Source organism: Perna viridis, chromosome 2 (genome assembly GCF_037379345.1).
Source record: "Perna viridis isolate PV_CMFRI_1.1 ecotype Kerala chromosome 2, ASM3737934v1, whole genome shotgun sequence".
Taxonomy (NCBI): domain Eukaryota; kingdom Metazoa; phylum Mollusca; class Bivalvia; order Mytilida; family Mytilidae; genus Perna; species Perna viridis.
This window is the reverse complement of record NC_142446.1, coordinates 43,526,806-43,541,889: the sequence shown is the minus strand read 5'-3', so window position 1 is coordinate 43,541,889 and position 15,084 is coordinate 43,526,806. Positions and strand designations below refer to the sequence as shown.

Sequence of the window (15,084 nt, the reverse complement as noted above, 5' to 3'; positions counted from 1 at the left end):
CTTAAAATGTAGTTAATTACAGTCTTTTTAACTTCAGTTTACAATAACGTGTAAATGTTTATGAGCATGAAACTATACTTATATTGCTTAAAAAGTAATAAATGCTGCTCTTTGTACATGTATTCTGTATAGTCAGCTTTCAAATGAACTTATAGCAATGTATTTTTGTGCATAAGAAAACAATAAGGAAAACGGTATGTAATTTTTGTAAAATTGTTTTCCCCATTGAAGTCTAGCTTGCAGCAGGTCCCTGGTGGAGGAATCCAACGCACCCAAGTCGCAACAGTGGCAGGTGCTCCTCCCCCTACGCAGGTAGTACGAGTGGCCCCTTGGGTTTGACCTTTACTGACTTCTCACCTATTCTTTTATGTCAATAATGGCCTATGAGATGTATGAAACATTTATCCAGTTATTGTTGTATTTTTGGTTATTAGTTTCTCCAATTTTTATTGTAGATTTGTAGCATATTTATACTTTGGTTATAGAGAATTTGTTTTCATTATGAGTTATCATTCCTTGAGTTATTTTTTTCTCTTAAACCTACCAAATTTGTGGCACGAGTTTAGCATGATATTCATGTTCAGTGTTTGACCACATACAGGTTTAGTGTGAACTGAGAGTGTGTGTGTGATTTTATTTTAATTCAAAATCTTCAAGTTTTTTGTTCTGTTTGAATTAATTTGACAATTTTCAGTGTTTTTCTTTTTAAATTAAAAGTATTGAAAATGCCTTTGTTTGATATTAAATACTTATATTTGTTTACTTTTGTATAAGACCTATACTATAATTAATTTATGCCTTTTATATATATAATGCTTGCTTATACTAGTAGTACTAGCTAACTTACACTGAAAAGTGATGTAGTATTATAGATGTATTATCAACGACAGAGATCTATTTAGGAACAGGATCAACAAAGATAGCATTAAAAATAGCTTTGTATTTATAGAATGGTGTTGATTTTGTATTTTCATCTTTGTTTTTTGGGGTTTTCAAAGGTATCGTTTTCAAAGGTGGTAAATTAAAAATAGAATGTTTGTAATTTGTTACATTTTGTACAACTTGACAATGAATTGAAGATATTTCTTACCTTTTAATATAAGAAATTCACATGGTAGGGAAAAAAATAAGTAATAACACATGTGTGTTGATATTTGCTGTACCAAAACAAAAATCAAAAATATCTAAAATTGCATTGAAAAATGACAGCTGATGGAGAATGCAAAATCAGTACCATTTAGTTATGCTGTGATGATTTGATAACTAGCTGATCTGGTTTTTTTGTTTTTTTGCCTTGTTAATTTAGGAACACTATAATAGACCAAATCAGAGGAGGAAAGTAAGTTACATGAAATGAATGTGTAATTGATTATCTATTGTGACATTTGCTGTGTATTGGGTTTGTGACTGATTCAATTTGTGACATATGCTGAATACTGATGTAATACAGGGTTTCATTCCATTACTCAAACAGACTTTCACTAATTTTATTTCTGGTTTGCCTGGTCGAAGTCATTTTTTAAACCAGTAATGGAACAAGAATTTTTGGTACAACATGACCACTTTACATAATGGAAAACACTCTAGATGTATGCCATCTAAAAACTAGTACCTGTATTTAGATTTAAACTTTTGATTGAAAAAAGTGCACCCCCCTTAAAAAAAAAGAGCATAAATGGAAAAAGAAACCATTCTTGGCAGACATTAGTATTCCATATAATGTTGAATGGTTTTCCTATGTATGATCTTGTGAAAGACTTGAATGTGTCTTCTTAATCAACAAATCCTGGTTAATTTTATTAAATGGAAATTTAAGGTCTTCCAACTCTTCATTTGATCTGTGGGTTGTAAAAAATTTTAAAAAATGATGTTTGTTGAGTAAGAAAGTTACAAAGATTGTATATTACTTTCTGGTAAGTCATATTTTCTTGTTGTAACCTGTAGTGCCGAAATTTTAACATATTTTTTACACCTTCACTTTGTGGTGTTACATATAGTGATCATGGTTTCTGTGCATCTGTCAACTATTTCATTACAGTTTTCTATGCAACTTTTTTAAAATAATAATAAATCACGACACGTGCTGAGCTACAACTTGAGAATTTGATCTATCAGGTCATCATGTAGAAGTGCATTTTGCATTACAGTTATATTCAACTTTGTAGAAGCATCGTGTATTTATGAATAATTGTATTAAAGAATGTTTATTTATTTTGATATAATTACTGATATATTTTATTTGAGCAGGAAAGTCCAAGGGACCCTAAGCCTATTAAGCAACCTGTAAAAGTTAAGCGTGAGAATTTTACCAAAGATGTAGCAATGGATTTTCTTTCTAGAGCTCTCAATAGCTATGTAAAATGATTGTTTTTTTTAACTTCTCTTGTAGCAGCTAGAAATTCTCCAAGTCAACTGCTCATTGATCCCTGTCTATTACATTATAATGCCTGTTCTGAAAAATATTATATGCTATCACATTCCTTTATGACACGCTATATTTTAATGAGTGATAAAAAAAGATAACTCTACCTTTCAAGATTTAATAAAGCTATATTTCAGTTTACTTCCTGTGCATTTCCTTTACATTCAGTACAGTTACACATATCCCATTTAGAAGATGAATTATCACTTCAATTCATTGCCCTATATCTCCTGAAGCTTTAACAATTTCCCAGCAAGGTCTGTTTGTATATTGGAGTATGTTTAGCATTCTGGAAGACAAATATGACAGTCTTTGGTCTCATAACTTTTCAGTATATGTTGCATGATAGGATTGCTAGATTGGTTTTATCTTGTGTGCTGTGTGCTGCTGTTTTTCTTTTAATCAAACCAAGATATTTTTTGTCTAGAGAGTGTGATAGGAGTTTACAAAAAATACTAAGAGTGTTTAACTGTTAGCTAGAGTTTGCATGTTGTCTTGATTCTAATGAACAACTTTAATCGATACAGTGTGAAATAATATTTTGTATGCGACATACCTCGGTATCTTTATATGTGATGTATACTATAGTATGATCTGTTCTGCATGCTTAATTGTATACAGATGCATAATTTTATTGAATTATGATAGTGAAGGAATTGTAAGAACTAGCAATAAATTGGATTATATTATTATTTGAAATACATTTTCAGTTTTTAAGTAGGATAGGGATAGTAAACTCTTTTACCATGTGCACTTTTTATATGTCTTGATATATTGCTGAAAATTGTTAGAACTTAGACACATTTTTTTAGCTTTTCAGTCATTTTGCATAAATGGAAAATGAAACACTCTTGCACTTAGATAGCTACCATGCACTAACTTTTAATGTAATTTTGGGGATAAAAATACAGCTTTGGAGCTTTTCCAATTTCAATTAAAAAGTTTCTTGTCATGAAAGCAAAGAAGGGAGTTAGGATTAGATAAAGAAAATTTCACAACTTTAGAGACAATGTTAAAATTGATTGGAAAGTCTCCAAGGTTAGCGTCTGTACTGCTGTTGTTTTATCATGTTTCTTACAAATGGTTGTATTGTGTCTTCCAGGAAGAAACTCCTAAAACTGATGCTGAAATAGAACAGGAAGAGGCATTGAAGAGGAGTTTCAGGAAGCTGGCTGGCGATGACATGGAAATCGACTGTTTTGAACTTAGAGAGATTCTAAATAATGTCTTTAAAAGAGGTCTGTCTTTTAAATGTTTACTACATACACTATTTTTTTATCTCTCCTATATAGAAAACAACTATTTTCTCTTCCTTTATTTCTTACATGAAAGAAAATTTGATAACTTAATGCCAGAATGTGTTATAAGCATTGTTCAAGGTAGACTATGAAGGCTTGTTTGCTTCTTTTTTCACATTTAGCCTAGATTTCTGAGAAGTGCTGGAGACATTTATATGATCTGATTTAACTCTTTTGACAGCTTTTTAAAATCACTTGCAATTTTACTGTGTGATTTTTTGTATATTACAAATTTATATACTTTATTGTGTAACATATTTTAGTACTTCATCATGATTTCTATCCTTTGTTTTCAGAAACATACTCTTATTCATAAAAAAAGAACTTTTTGGTTTAAAGCTTAAAAGCAGTTTCGAATTTATCATTTACTGCCAAAGTCATGCAACTAAAAAATTAAAAGATTTTATGCTACTCATTTAATTATTTTGCTCATTATAGAAAAAATATTCAGAGAAATAAAGGCTTCAGCCATAAAATTTCATTTGTATTTCAAAATAGTGCAAAAAATTGCCCTAAATTAATTACCCAAGCAGATAAACTTTCTAATGCTTACAGAGAGGCGGTTGTTGAAAATGGTAAATGTTTCTGGGCCTGTGACATAAATTTGTCATTTCCTTATCTCTATATGTTGGCATTATTCTTTACTCTGTTCTGTCAATTCATCATGTCTTTTATTCACAATATCCTATCCTAGATGGCTACGTGGGTAAGATTCTGACACATACTTAATACAATGGGAAATACAGCTTTTTTTCTAAATTTCTTTTATATTTGCACATTTTATGATGTTATTCCTGTTTTTAAGCCCCTTTATAATCATGGTTGTATTCAATTTAAAGAACATTACCAGGAGGGGATACAGGAATTGGAAAATGGGAGGGCACACTGATAGATCAAAGGGCACTATAGTGCTGAAGTGATTTTCTTTCACTTCAACCAATTTTTTTTTTTGGGAGGACGTGCACCTTCAATACAGGGTTTGGATCCACCTTTGATATCCAAATAAACTTTATTGTTTCATATTTTCTATTTTGAATTTTTCTGTTGTTTAATCTTGTAAACTGGAATGGCATCAGAAATAGCTATGTTAATGTTATATCATCATAATATCGCTTTTAATGGAAATAGTTAATGTTGTTATCATATTTACTTCAATTACAGGTGTTTTATATCCTATTTTAGTTTTATATTTTATTATGATACACATACATATATTGTACAAATTAACATTACACATGTATCTGGTTATGGTAGTAATACACATGAAGATAGATATGGAGGAAATATACATAAAAATGCAGCATATATGCCAACATACACAACTTTATTACTCCAATCAATGACAACTTGAAAAAATAAAAAAATGCCATTGGCCACATCAGGAGCCTCAGACAGGTCTTAGTTCTCTCTGGACCATATAATATCTGAAGTGGACATTTATATCAGTTAAGACTGTCTTTCTGGAAATATACATTTAAAATACATTGACATGTCATGGTTTTAGTCAGAGGGGTGGTTTGGTTGCAAATGTGGATTGTTTCACAATACTGTAATGCATGTGTCCTTTGTCACATTAAAAACATGATATTTAAAATAGGTAGACTGTAGATCAGAAGCATGTTTTACTGTTGTGTTTTGGTAAATGTTGTTATTTATTTATTTTTTATTTTTTTATTTTTTGCAATTATTTATCTTGCTTTTGAAGTCAGCCACGTTGTTTCATTTTTTAAGGCTGATGTTATATAATTTCAAATTATTTTTTTAAAAATTATTTTGAAATATTGGTTTATTGGTATGATCTGATACAATGTGAAATTCAACGACACCTTTGCATTTATTTAAAATATGGAAGAGAAAAAAGAACACTACAATAAAGTTAATTTTCCCACTGAATTAATGAACAGCGGATTTCATACTTATTCACTAAGAAGGAAAAAAAGGAATCTTTGTACCTCCTGTAATTAAAAAAAGGTTATCATAATAAAATAAAATTGAATCTTGAATCAAATAAATCTGGTTTAGTTTGAAGCATGTGGAAGTAGTTGGGAATCATTTGTAAACCTTGTTTGGAAATTGTGAGTGTAAAGTAATATTTGTTTTATGTTGGCATGGTACTAATTTAAATTTAAATTCAAATATTCAATTCTCCTTTTATTTAATTTGATTTTTTTTTTTCAGAGTTCAGCTTTGAAGGTTTTGGAGTGGACACATGCCGCAGTATGGTTGCCATGCATGATGTATCCTTTTACATATTGTTACCTGGGTTTTTGTTGCCATCTGAAATGTTAACTTTTTACTTGGAACTTGAAGTCTTAGAATAATCAAAGAGATTGCTTCTGATTTGTCCATTTTTAGCAGACCTTTAGGTCTAGCTCTTTTCTCAAGTACTTAAAATCCTCTGTTTCAGTATATTTCTCTTACTCGTACTGGCCTTTGGACCCAATAGTTATATTATTTTTAAAACACACAAGTCCTGATACAATAAAATTAAGCAGTAGTGTTGTAGCTTCTCTCCTCTCCAATGATTTTATGCAAAGTAAAAAATTTTAATATAATAAAAATGGGTTTATCCTTAACTAACTTTAGGGTGACTTATCTGGCAAACTTGGTTTTGACGAGTTCCAAACTTTGTGGAATGATCTGAGAAAATGGAAAGTAAGTATTGATAAAGGACTTAAGGTATCTACACGTACATACTTATTTATTTAGGTTGGGATCTTCATCATTATGGGATTTTTTTTTACAATTAATTGTGATAATACAGCAGATTTTATATTGACATTTAAAGGAAGGCATCTGTATCTTCGGTAAAATGTTTCTTGTTTTGAATATACATGTAGTAGCATCAGACAGGAGGTGATTCCTGTATGTTGAAAAACCTACTGAATCACCAATTCAGAAACACAGACAACATAACCAGTCTTAGTTTTTCATTTGATTATTGCACTTTCCACATCAAAAATATATACTGTAGGTTGTGTATGAAATTGGCACTTTGAAAGAGTTGACATTCATTTGGTTGATTTTAGTAGGAGATGAATATATAGTTTTCTCAAAAATGCAGATATGAATACAGAAAGGATTGTTGTTGTGTAAAAATATAACATCTGTAGAAAAAAAAAAGCATCATTTATTCAATGGATTTAATCACCTCTACCATAGGCAGTGTCTGAATTATATATGGACTGGTACTTAATTGTCATTTAAGAAAATTAATGCAGTTGCATTCAGCAAAACATTAACATTTTTTTCAGGCTGTTTTTAAGAAGTATGATGAAGACGGCAGTGGAAAAATGAGCTCTCATGAACTTAGAGCTGCCATGCATGCTAGTGGTAAGATATTTAGACAATAACTGTGCAGGAACTGCTGGAAAATATGATGCTGAATATTTGCAATAGTTAACACTGAATTTGTATATTTAAGTTCTGTCAAGTCAGCTGTTATTATGTTTAAATGCAACAAAAATTTAAAAGAAAGTTAATGTTATATGCCAATAGAACGACCCTTTCTCTATGAAGTGGGCATCATCAAACTTCAAAATATTCATAACATTACAACAAATTAGTTATATTTTGATAGTGAACATATATCACATGTTAATAAACAGTCCATGCATTTTATTGCTCAGATTGAACTGTCAGATATGTATATTGTAGTTTAATGTATATTTACATCCTACATTATCAATAATTCTCTTCAATATGGCATAATAATAGCTTAATAATGTTCAAAATCTTTAATCCATTTGAGGCCATTTTGAACATGTTGCCATCCCCATTTTTTCACCATTATGTGGCAGGGTATCAATTATTGTTCCATTAATGCCCTATTTTTATGTCAGTGGTGGAAAAATCTTACGGAGAAAATGGTCTAGTTTCTAAACTGATTGACCTATATATGAGTTCTGGTTCATGTTTATACAATACATCCTCGCTCTTAAAGAGATAGGTTAATCTTGTGCTAATACATCATAAACTGAGAGATTGGGCTAGAATTGTGTATGTAAATAACATACCGGTAAAAAGAATTCAGAATGTTAATTGTACTGTTTTGTTTTTTTTTTTTCAGGTTTCAAGTTGAGTAACAAGACCTTCAGTACTTTGGTAATGAGATTTGCAAACAGGAAAGGAGAGATAGAATTTGGTGACTTCATTCTTTGTGCAATTAAATTGAAAACAATGCTTGGTAAGAGAACTTTTCTTGTTTATGAGTACATGTCAGTTTTCAATACATGAACTGTATACTACAATGTTTAAATGTTCATAAAAATCTACCCTATGAAAGGTATAAATACTGTCAAAAAGGTTGATAGTAAATTGTTCAAAAAATACAAATTCTACATTATTGCACAAACTGACAATACAAAAAATAATTTTATGTGACAGAATTGATTACAAATAAGTTGAAGAAAAAACTGCAACATATTCTGTTTTTTTACCCCATTGTATATCCCTACTTGTCCACTGTTCAAGATTTGACCACTTTAGTCAGATCAAGCTCTGCCCTTTGAAACGATTTATTTTTCCTTTGTATTTGGTCTTGCTGATTCTCTTACAATACTATAACATAATATTTTACATAAACTACGATTTACTTTTCAGCTTCTTTCAACGATTACCAACTTGAAGGAAAGAGAGGCATTGCTGCATTTGATGTCGACAGTGTAAGTAGGAAACTTCTATAATCACCAAGTTTCATGGTTCCTATATCACATATAAAAAATTCCTTCCATATGACTGAAAGACACCCTCCCCCCTCTTGTCACTTGTTAGAATTATACATTTTCTGTCAAGCCCTTATTGTCCAGTTTTTATAAAATCAAATGTAATACATTTATCATGGATTATGCTACCTTTTTATTGTCAGTCAAAATTAATACACAATTTCGTATTGCCAACACGACTACTATTCATTTCAAAGGTAAATTTCCGGTGCATTTATTTAGTGAATAAACATTTCTAAATCATGAAAGGCTGGATATCATTATTTACTTTACTGTGTAGGGGAGATAACTCAACATTTCTTTCTTGGCTTAAAATTTTAACTTTGACATGTTAATTCTTACTTATTATTAGTAGTTGTTTTGGAAAGAACAACCATAATTATACTGACCTTATAAGACTAAACAATGATATGTACCAGATAAAAACAGAAATTCACCACATGAGGGTACATTTATTTAGAATCTTTCTTCAAGCAGTTTTTTCTTAAACTGGACTGAGAATTAACTAACAATGTTATTCTTCTATTACAGTTCATTGCTACAACAATGTATTCATAGACAGTGCCTAACAAAGCTTTTATCTTGTTCCTGTGATTGCGGACTGCTGTTTTCCTGTCTCCTGATATCTATGCCATTGACCTTACCAGATTATCACTTGTCATCTCATAAAATGTCAACATTATGAATGAGATGTGCATATTTTGATACAAGACTATTTTAGTTTACTTTAATTTTATATTGGATTAGTTAGAGGTTAAGGGTTTATACTTTATTGTTACATTATCAAAAATTACCTCGTATTGTAATGCATTACTAAATTTCTTGTTTTGAAAAGTTTTACATCTACACAGCTGTATTTTTATCAGTATTTCTTACTTTCTTATATTTTTCTTACATTTCTATGTCTGTTGAGCAAAATAATTGATTATAGATCAAACACCAATAAAAAAAATCACTAAATATTTATAGACACTTCATTAGTTCATTAAAACTTCAATACTCTTGCTTTGAGCGGCTTGAGATTATTTACCATAGAACATTCATTTCTTAACTGAAATCGATTTGTTTTATGTCTGTTTTTCTCCACATGATTTGCAATATTCAATACCTCACTTCAAACATATTGTTTGATTAACCCATCAATTGGGTATATCTAGCCTTTTGATTATATTTTTTACATGTTATATGTTAGCTTTTTGTCTTTTTATGTATAGCATTATTGTTGTAAAGATGAAATTTTACATTTTATTATATATTCTATACATGGTATAAAGTATAAGGGACTGTTATTTGTTAAAACTAATAGATGTTAGACATTTTCTTACATATTTATTTATTAACCTTATGCAATCCTGGCCAAAGTCTTTGTTGTAGACTTTTATAAGTTGTTATACATCTTTGCTGATGCTTTTTTTAAGATCTTTTTTTTTTGCAGTAATATTCAATATGACCACCTGTTTTTTTTGAAAACATATATGGCTTAGCTTAACTTTTTGTCATAATTGTTATTTGTGGTAATGATATTGTTTGATTGATAATGATAATTACTGTTAATTGATAACTTTTTAATGAAGAATTTCAAATCCCACAAAAAAATTGTCTTCTTATTTTTAAAATATTGAATAAAGCACAAATGAGGAAATATATATATATATATATATATAAAAGGAAGCATTGAAAAAGAAGTTTTCCCAAAATTTCTAGTTATGAAATTAAATCACTGGAATAAGATTGTTTCTTGAAGGACAAATAGCCCACTTGCATTAAAGCATACCATTTGCTATATTCACTTTCATTTGTTTTCAAACATGATTAAGTGCAATTTGTTTTCAATATCTGTTAATTTTTAAGGGATACAACATTGCATGGTGCTTAAGTCATTTTATGTGTTGGCCAGGTATTTGTTAAATATATTACTTAGACTTTAGATGTCCAAATTTCAAGACACCCTTGTATGAACATATAGCTCTTATGGTAAATAGTATTGTGATAAATTAGAAAAATAAAGTGCGTGTCCTTGATGTTGTGTTTTTATTTACTACAAAGTTGGTGCCAGAGGTATTGTTATTGCTAGTTAAATCTTATAAAGCTGAAGACTTTTCACCCTTAGAGTATTATAAATGCAATGAAACGAGAGAGCCTTTAAGTACATGTACAGTATGTCTACTATTATTTATGTTTTTTTATCACATTAAAATTCTTCAGGAGAATTTGCACATTTACAAATATAATTACCCAGTTCATGTGTAAAGGGCACTGTATAACTTATGGCTTGTAATTATTTTATTAAGTACCAGTCCATATAAAATTCAGACACTGCCAGTGGTAGAGGTGATTCATGGTACAGAAAAAAAACCAATGGAACAAATGATATTTTTTCTGTCTTTGAATGCAATATTTTCACATAGTGATATTCCTCCCTGTATTCAGATCTGAATTTTTAAGAAAAGCATACATTCATCCCAACAAATTCAAGAACAATAACTCTTGCAAAATGACAATTTCATACACAATCTATATAAGGACAAACTAAGGCTATTTATGTGGTCTGCAACTTTCTGAACAAGAAGTGAAAGTAAATTTGGTAGGTTTTTGAAATGCATGAATCACCTCCTGTCTGATTTATATAAAGACTGCTACTTAAGACAAACACCAATTTTTTATAAACAGAGGACTGCTTTCTGGTGACAGTTGTTAAGTTAAAAGAAATTTTTCATGAAAATTGGTGTAAGCTTCAATGTTTAATCCCAAACACAATAAATAAAATCATATAATTTTTAACATCGTTTTAAAATCACATTTTACCATAATGTATACTGTAAACTTAAGAAATAATTCACAAGCTTGATCGTTTCCATACTATCAGTATTTTGAAGTTGTTATGGCGGCGTGATAACATTGATACATAGGAGCATTAAAGAGTAAAATGTTAAAAGGAAATACTTTCTTAAAAAGTTTATTTAGGTAATAAACATGCATTGTAATATTTCTTAATAATCCTTTATATAATATAATGCTCAACTATGCTAGTCAATGCAGATAGAAGATGCTTTTCTAAAAATATTTATCTGCAATCTAAGATAAAGAAATTCCTAAATCTTGATTCAAGGAAACTTTTTTATTCAGGTTATATTTTACCTCTTATTGTATAGTAATTGGGGAAACTGTAGTCAGGAAAATCTGAACCACATCATTAAACTACAAAAAAGGGCTGCACAACTAATCCTTGATACAGATTTTCTTACACCACCTGCGCCCTTCTTCAAACAACTTGTAATGAATGTTTGACAGGTGAAAATAGGATGATATATCACAAATGTGTTCTAATTTTTAAAAGTACAAGAAATGAATCTCCATCTTATCCCTCAATAAGATAAAGTATATATCTGATTACAATTCTTACTCATAACGAAACATAATCAAAGGTAACTTATCTATTCCCAGGATAAAAAATTAACTCTACAAAAGATCTTTTAGTTACTCTGGTCCAACTCTGTGGAACAACCTACCAACAACAGTAAGAAATTCCAAAAACTGCATCATTTTTAAAAACAGATTTAGATGTCATTTACTCAGTAAACAGAGTTGGTATTTTTGTGTGACTGCATTTTGGTGTGTATTTAAAAAAAATGCGTTATTGAATTTTTTGTATTTGTTTATTTTTAAGGGCCTCAGGGGAGATTAGTTTATTTACTAACTGTTACCCTCTTGAAATAAAGTATTATTATTATAATTACCACTCTTGTGAAGGAATGGTCTACCAGAGAAAAATTGGGTCACTTTCAACATAAGTTAAACCATTTGGTCATATCTCACGAATACTATATTATATACTTATTGACTGGGTATGAGGGAAATAGCAAGTTTATTGTTCCCCAATACTCGGATATGTCTCAGCCTGCTCAGGCAATAGTCACAGTCGAGGGGAACAATAAACTTGCTATTTTCTGAATACCCAGTCTTTAAGTATTTTATTATACCGAAAACATTAGACTTGTAATACATTTACTCCATATCCCTCCATTGTTCATAGTTGAATGATCATCTCAGAAAACCCAGAAAAACGTTTTTTAACAATATTTTCAATTTGAATGTCACTGATATTTTCCCCTCATCACCTCAAAATGTTCAAAACCCAGAAAACCATGCATCTTTTGGCAATATAGGAGTTTGAATTTGCAGAAAGTAGCCTTCAACATCAATTACATGGTGTCTGTAAGATAAAGAACAGCAACAATGTACACATTTGAATATTGTCTCACAAACATTCAATTTCATCTGTGTTAAAGTGCAAGACTTGTTGAAGAGGGCGCCAGTATGCAGTATTGAGTAAAATAAAAACAATAAAGAGTTAACAACATTATTTGTGATTCAGCAGACAAAACGAGCAAACGTGATAATTTCTGGGTTTTCATTAAGAGGGGGTGAAGTCCAAGCATTCCGAATAAATATAAAACTTTTGGCCAATCTGGTGATGGAACTAAAAATCCGCGAAAGCGGTTGACATTGCTGGTCAATAGTCTGAAAACTATGGACTGCTCAATAGTCAAACGCTGAAAAAGGAGAAAAATAGCATAGCAATTTTACTGTAGAAAATTTTGTATTGATGTTTATATACTGTATAACAAGTACTATTATATCTTTTCTTCAATATTCTTTCAGTGTTGTTCTAGTGCACTGTAACAATGTAAAATTCTATAAAGGCAATTCTCTATCTGATAAAAAAGGGAGAAAACAAACAAAAAAAAAACACCACAGTTACTTCATTAAGAGACATGAATGCCCAAGATCATTCTGGTAGGTCATTTCAGTCAGATTTTTTTAGATTTTGCTGTTAATCTTCCTATGGACCTTAAGATTATAGAGGTTTATTCAAGAAAATGGTCACATTATTTCATTAAATGATTCATTTATGATATTTACATGCAAAATATTACACAATGAGGAAAGAAATTCTGGTACATGTATGTAAAACATGAAAGGAGCACACAGTACAGAAGCATTGCATAGAACCAGATTAGTAAGAGATTTTGAGAAGATTCTGAGAAATCAATTCATCATAAACCATATTACCCTTTTTGGACTAAAGCCATTGAATGTGCCCTAAAGATTGCACCAAATAATATAGCTTCAATGGATCATATACAATGATGTTCATAAGTTATTTTGTAAAGCCATTTTCTTCAGTAATTTTATACGCCTGTCAAAGACGGGACGTATTATGGTATACCGTTGTCCATCCGTCTGTCGTCCACACTATGGGCAATAACTCGAAAGTGCTTTCACCAACTTCAATGAAACTTAGGTGAATGGTACATATCTATTGACGTAAGCTTCCTTTCGATTTTTATAACTTTCAGATATTTCGTTTCCCTGTTATGAATTTTTTTTCCTTAAAAAAGGGGGATTTTCAAGTTTTCAGACAATAACTAAAAAACACTTTCACCAACTTTTATGAAACTTTGGTGAATTGTTCATATCTATTGACATAAGTTCCCTTTCGATTTTTATAAATTTCAGATTTTTTGATTCCGTGTTATGAATTTGTTTCTTAAAAAAGGGGGGATTTTCAAGTTTTAGGACAATAACTCAAAAAAGCTTTCACCACCAACTTTAATGAAACTTTGGTGAATTGTTCATATCTACTGACGTAAGCTCCCTTTCGATTTTTAGAAATTGCAGATTTTTCGTTTCCCTGTTATGAATTTTTTTCCTTAAAAAGGGGGGGGGGGTATTTTCAAGTTTTTGGACAATAACTCAAAAACACATTCACCAACTATGAAACTTTGGTGAATTGTTCATATCTATCGACATAAGTTCCCTTGCGATATTAATAAATTCCAGATTTTTTGTTTCCATGTTGTGAATTTTTATACTTAAAAAAAGGGAGATTTTCAAGTTTTCGCACAATTACTGAAAAACACTTTCTTTAACTTTTATGAAACTTTGGTGAATTGTTCATATCTATTGAAGTAAGCTCCCTTCGGATTTGAATAAATGTCAAATTTTACTTTTCTGTGTTATGAAGTTTTACTCTTTAAAAAAGGCCAGAAACGGCCAAGGAAATTTTATTTGTTGAAAAATCATTTAAAACAGACTATTTGTTATGATGTTCGACTAATAAATATAAAAGGTACTTGGTAATCTTGTCAGAAATGTGTGTTTTAAACAAGATAGAAATGTATGGGTGAAAAATCAAGACAACGAACTTATTTATTGAGGTGGCCTTGATAGTGCCAAATTTTTTGTGCATTTTTTATTTACTTTTTTTTTGGGGTGGGGTGGGGTAAGGTATTCACAGTATTTCTAGTTGATCATATAAATTCATTAAAAGCATAAGGACAAGTTAAAAAGGCAACGGGCGTATCATGCACTTAAAGCGCAGCTGTTTATTAGTCTTTTTACTATGACACCATTCATTATAGAAGGATTTTTCTGAATATAAATATACATATCAGGAGCGGGTCCAGGATTTGAGTTGGGGGGGGGGGGGTAAATTGAATTAAATGCCGTGCAAAGCAAGGCAAAAAATATTATGGGGTGAAACTTGTGGTGAAAATTTCTTTTCTTACCGATTTAGGGGGCGTACGCCCGGTACGCCAGTCCTTGGATCCACGCCTGCATATTATATATTAAGTAC

General features: G+C 30.4%; 1 protein-coding gene across 17 annotated transcripts in view; it reads left to right on the top strand.

Moving 5' to 3' along the window:
- Positions 1 to 10,465, top strand: part of LOC148625225 (calpain-9-like) — a 33,445-nt gene extending 22,980 nt beyond the window's left edge. For 2 of the 17 annotated variants that reach the window (XM_088568609.1, XM_088568606.1), the window contains 10 exons: positions 232 to 312; positions 1,307 to 1,339; positions 3,525 to 3,660; positions 4,415 to 4,426; positions 5,899 to 5,957; positions 6,307 to 6,375; positions 6,975 to 7,053; positions 7,790 to 7,906; positions 8,323 to 8,384; positions 8,976 to 10,465. In XM_088568609.1, coding sequence (XP_088424735.1) covers positions 232 to 312; positions 1,307 to 1,339; positions 3,525 to 3,660; positions 4,415 to 4,426; positions 5,899 to 5,957; positions 6,307 to 6,375; positions 6,975 to 7,053; positions 7,790 to 7,906; positions 8,323 to 8,384; positions 8,976 to 9,002 — 675 coding nt within the window. In that variant the 3' untranslated portion in view covers positions 9,003 to 10,465. Of the gene's footprint in view, positions 1 to 176; positions 195 to 231; positions 313 to 1,306; positions 1,340 to 2,247; positions 2,356 to 3,524; positions 3,661 to 4,414; positions 4,427 to 5,898; positions 5,958 to 6,306; positions 6,376 to 6,974; positions 7,054 to 7,789; positions 7,907 to 8,322; positions 8,385 to 8,975 lie in introns of all 17 variants that reach the window. The other 15 variants (XM_088568610.1, XM_088568607.1, XM_088568611.1 and 12 more) reach the window with 9 other exon arrangements.
- Positions 10,466 to 15,084: the final 4,619 nt, after the last annotated feature.